The sequence below is a fragment of the Lagopus leucura genome, unplaced genomic scaffold, assembly GCF_019238085.1.
Source record: "Lagopus leucura isolate 7727_CA_CO unplaced genomic scaffold, USGS_WTPT01 42764-0_obj-0_obj, whole genome shotgun sequence".
NCBI classification, from domain to species: domain Eukaryota; kingdom Metazoa; phylum Chordata; class Aves; order Galliformes; family Phasianidae; genus Lagopus; species Lagopus leucura.
The window spans coordinates 1-4,851 of record NW_024965338.1 but is presented as its reverse complement, the minus strand read 5'-3'; the positions used below and the strand labels follow the sequence as shown (position 1 = coordinate 4,851).

The 4,851-nt window shown below is 47.1% G+C and overlaps 1 protein-coding gene across 1 annotated transcript; it reads left to right on the top strand.

The window, feature by feature from the left end:
• Positions 1-4: 4 nt before the first annotated feature.
• LOC122192067 (cytochrome P450 2J2-like) lies at positions 5-4,845 on the top strand (the record flags this gene model as incomplete). Its single annotated transcript, XM_042892513.1, has 6 exons — positions 5-65; positions 1,579-1,739; positions 2,506-2,682; positions 2,928-3,060; positions 3,920-4,107; positions 4,340-4,845. Coding segments are annotated over 6 exons (927 nt in total), but the record flags the coding sequence as incomplete, so codon positions are not given.
• Positions 4,846-4,851: the final 6 nt, after the last annotated feature.

Here is a 4,851-nt window from a genome sequence, read left to right as displayed (position 1 = left end):
GAGCCTGGAGGAGCGGATCCAGGAGGAGTGCCGGTTCCTCACGGATGCGTTCAGGGATGAGCAGGGTGAGGAGCACTTCCCTCAGCAGTTGTGCTGAAGGCAGAATCCATCTTGGACCATTTTAATTTCCCCTATGCTAATGCCTGCTGAAAAATCATAGAACCACAGAATCATTATGGTTGGAAACAACCTCTAAGATCACCAAGTCCAACCCCAACCCATGCTCAGTATGTCCACTAATCATTTCTCTTAGTGCCACAGTTCCTTTTTCTTGAGAACCTCCAGGGATGGTGACTCCATGACCTCTCTGGAATCATATGCCAATGTCTGATCAATCGTTCTGAAAAGAAATTTTTTTTAATATCCATCCTGAACCTCCCATGGAAAAACTTAAGGCCATTACCTCTTATCCCATCACTGTTATTTAGGAAGTTAGGCCAAACCCTACTTTGCTCTAGCTTCTTTTCAGGGAGATGTATAGGGCAATAAGGCATCACCTGAACCTTCTCTCCTCCAGACTGAACCATCCCAGTTCCTTCTGCAGCTGGCTATCAGAGTTGTTTTCCAGACCCTTCATAGCTTCATTCCCCTTCTCTGGACATGCTCCAGAGCCTCAATGCCTTTCTTGAAGAGAGGGGCCCAAAACTCAACTCAGCACCTGTATTGGAGATGCTGAGTCATGGCCTCAACCACTGATTGAGCACCTGAGGAAAGGACCCCCCTCAGCCCTGGGAGCACAGGTGAAGACAATTCAGCTCTGTGACAGAATTCAGCTGTGTGACCAGAAGGGGTGGAGCCTGGCTGCACCTTCTTAGACCTCATTTAAGGGCTGACTGCCACTAAGGAAGGATCTCTTCTTGGAGATCTGTCCTTGGTGAAGCTTTCCTGTGTGAACCTGGAATCTTCTGCTACAGATAAGCAATCTTTTTCCCATCCTTTATAGTACATTTCTATTGTGTCACTCCTTCTATCATCATATCTTTGTTGTAATGCCTTTCTCGTTGTATTGATCTGTCCAGTTACTACAGCACCCAAGATGTGGCCTCACAAGTACTGAGCACAGAGGGATGATCACCACCCTGCTCCTGCTGGCTACACTGTATCTGATATGAGCCCAGATGCTATTTTCATTCTTGGTCTCATGGGCATACTCACCTTCTGCCAGCTGCTAACTAACCCACCAACATCCTCTTTCTCCTCATCTCATAAGCAATGCTAAGCAATCTGCCAGCATCCCAGACTCCTTCTATAAGTGTTTTGCCCTGAGATTAACTGATAGATGCAACTGTGTAACACTCAAAACAGTCTTCTTAGCCTACCTTTGTCTATTGCTCCTTTTGAGACCGCTGGGAAATTCCAGGGGCCAGTTAACACCAATATTCTGAATTAACACCAATGATGTTTGCTCTTCTGAAGCTGTTTTGCATTTTCCTTTCTAAGCAAACAGGCATCTCCAAGCAGGTGCCCATCCAGGATCTTTCATCCCACTTATTGAATATTTTCCTCTGATGATGGCACTTTCTTCCCCTTGTCTGCAGAGACCGGAAGAGAATGATTGTTCCCTCTTTCCTTCTCCAGGAAATCCTTTCAATCCTCACCTTAAAATCAACAGTGCTGTTTCAAACGTTATCTGCTCCATCACCTTCGGCAATCGGTTTGAATACCATGATGAGGACTTCCAAAACTTGCTGCGGCTGATGGATGAGACTGTTACCCTCCATGGGAAGATAATGAGCCAGGTATAGCCCCCCACCCCCAGAACAGAACAACAGACCTCAGCAATCCTCATGCGTTGGCCTTGTATACCCTTCTCTATCTTTGTAGCACTCCTTTGGATGCTTTCTGATAGTTCTATATCCTTACGTAATACAGCACACAAAATTGCACACTGTTCAAGGTGAGGCCCTCACCAAAAGTGGGGGCTGGCCAAGCCTAGGAGCCGTTTCTCCCTGCTCTGGATCCATGAGATTTTCTTTGCTGCTTCCCACAGCTTTGTGGTGCCTCTTCTCCCTTAAGATGTTCTGGTGCTGGTGCAGTCCCCAGTGGTCACAAAGCTGAGCTACCCCAGCTGGTTTTCCTGTGCTTTGGGAAGGAAATGAATACAGCAGAGGGTTTGGGCGGGTCCCTAGGAGAGGTTATGGGAAGGAGCAATACTAAAGTTTCCAAGAGCACTCATTGCCATTCCTCTTTCCATTGCATCAAGTACATCTGCCTGTAATTTATTTCTGCCACATTCTCAAGCTGTGCAATGCTCACATTTCTTTCTTTCATCACTGCTCCTGTCCATTGAGCACCAAGCTTCTTGCTGTAACTACGAAGAATGCAGTAATCTCTCTGACAGTGGAGATAGCAATCCTTTGTCATGCTCTTCTGGTGAGGTTAATTCCATCTCCTCCAGCACTGTAGGGTTGTGGCTTTGCAGGCTTTTCAAGTTTTGAAAACAATTTGGGTTTTCAGTCCTTTACTCAATTTTCTTCTTTTTTTCTTTTTTTTTTCTATCCAAAGCTGTACAATGCTTTCCCCTCCATAATAAAGTACTTCCCAGGATCTCACCAAACCATTTTTGAAAACTGGAGACTCATGAAAGGTTTTGTGAAAGAGAAGATCAGCAAACATAAGGAAGACCTGAACCCCTCAGAGAGCCGAGACTTCATCGACAGCTACCTGCAGGAGATGGCCAAGGTCAGCAGTGTGGAGCAAGGCCTTCCTCAGTAGGGACTGGAGATCAGGAGGGCTGAGAAGCAAATGAAATTCCCCACCTGAGCTGCTGGTGTGTCCATATGTGAGCTCAGGATGGACATTAGTTTTGGAGCATCCATTGGAGGAATGAGGATGCAGCTTCTGCCAAAAGCCTTGAGGCGGGACTGAGTCTGATTTTGGGGGAAGTTCTTGCTTTTAATGTGGCACTAACACTTGATTTTCTGAAGCCCAATGGCAGTGATTTCTGCGAGGATAACCTGGTTGCATGCACTCTCGACCTGTTTTTTGCTGGGACTGAGACCACCTCCACAACCATCCGCTGGGCCCTGCTGTTTATGGCCATATATCCAGAGATTCAAGGTATGAGTAGAACGTGCACAGCCCTATTGTAGCTTGGTGAGATATTCTGTTCAGGCCAAGAGAGGAGAAAAGTTTGATAAGATTCAACTAAAGCAAGTGTAGAGTTTAGCACCTGTAGAGAAATAACCACAAGCAACAGTACAACAGTTTGGGGATGGATGACCTATTGGAGAGGAGCTCTGCCAAGAAGGACCCCTTTATAAATACCTAAGAAGTGTGGGAGGTAATTGTATGTGGCTGGACTCTTTTCAGTGTTGTTTAGTATAAGAAAAGGAGGAACAGCCAAAAACTGGAACATAGGAAGTTCCACACAAACTTGCAGAAGAATTGCTTTAGAGTAGAGGTAACAGAGCGCTGGAAGAGGCTGCTCTGAGTGCTTAAGGTGTCTCCTCCTTGGCAGATACTCAGGACTTGCCTGGATGTTTACACATGTGACCTACAGTAGGGAAGATGCTTAAGCAGGAGAGTTGGACTCGATCCCTAGTGATCTCTTCCAACCCTTGCAATTATGTGAATCCCTCAGTACTCTTGCAAATTAGGCACAGGAAAGTTTGGTGGTTTGTTTGTTTGTTTTTGCATTCAGCCACATGCCTCTGCTATGATGATCCTTGCCCTTCTAATATTGGAATACCAACAGACAAAAGGGGCAACCTCTCCAACAAAGACTGGCATTTTGGCAGAGGTGACAGGTGCACTGCACAGAGCTCAGGGCCCCTTTAGTACCTGAAGATGCAAGATGCCCTGGTGATACATGATGTGGGATGATCCTTGGGGGAGCCAAACAACAAAAATGACATGGTGTCCCCAGGGGAGCTATGGCTTTGCTGCACTATAGCTGATGCTTCCTCTTTCCAAACAGCCCGTGTGCAAGCAGAGATTGATGCTGTCATTGGGCAGACACGGCAGCCAGCCTTGGAGGACAGGGACAAGATGCCCTACACCAATGCCGTCATCCATGAAGTGCAGAGGAAAGGCAACATCATCCCTTTCAGTTTGCCTAGAGAGGCAATGAAGGACACAGTCCTGGCTGGTTTCCACCTGCCCAAGGTAACTTCACTATACATCAGACCAGCCTTTAGGAGAACACTCCCATTTCCCAGTCCACAAACGGACAAAGCAGCAGCATCCTTACCCTGCCCAGAGATCATCCCTGAGGAAAAAATACTTGTGGTGGATTTGAATACAGATGTTCTTCATGGCTAGCACACAGGAAAGTAAAATTTTTCCTCCTGTTGGCAGTGGCAGAGAGAGTGCAAAGTGATTTTCTTTCTTTCTGCAGGGCACTATTGTAGTCCCAAACCTATCCTCCGTGATGCTTGACAAGAAGGACTGGGAAACCCCTCACAGCTTTAATCCTGAGCATTTCCTGAAAGACGGTCAGTTCTGGAAGAGGGAGGCTTTTATGCCATTTTCTATAGGTAAGATCAGCTGCAGTTTGATGCTTCTGTGCGGAAGCACTGGGATGGGGCTCCTAGCTGCACAATGAAGACCCTGAGCAAACTAGTGATGGTAACAGCAGGCAGTGGCTGCACCCATGGGAGGTGCTGCTATCCTACTGCCCATAATGGTGCAAACTAAACCCTTCCTTAGCAGTAACCATGCAGCCACCTCAAAGCACCACTCCCATCTCTTAGCCCCTTATTCACAAACACAGGAAAAAATGCTGGAGACCCCAACAGTGCATTCAGCAAGGTGAGAGCAGTGCTCTGTGCTCCCAGTCCCACACAGCTGAGTTCAATGGGCCTTGCCACCACCACCACAGGGTGCCCTGTCCTGGTCAGCAGCTTCCTG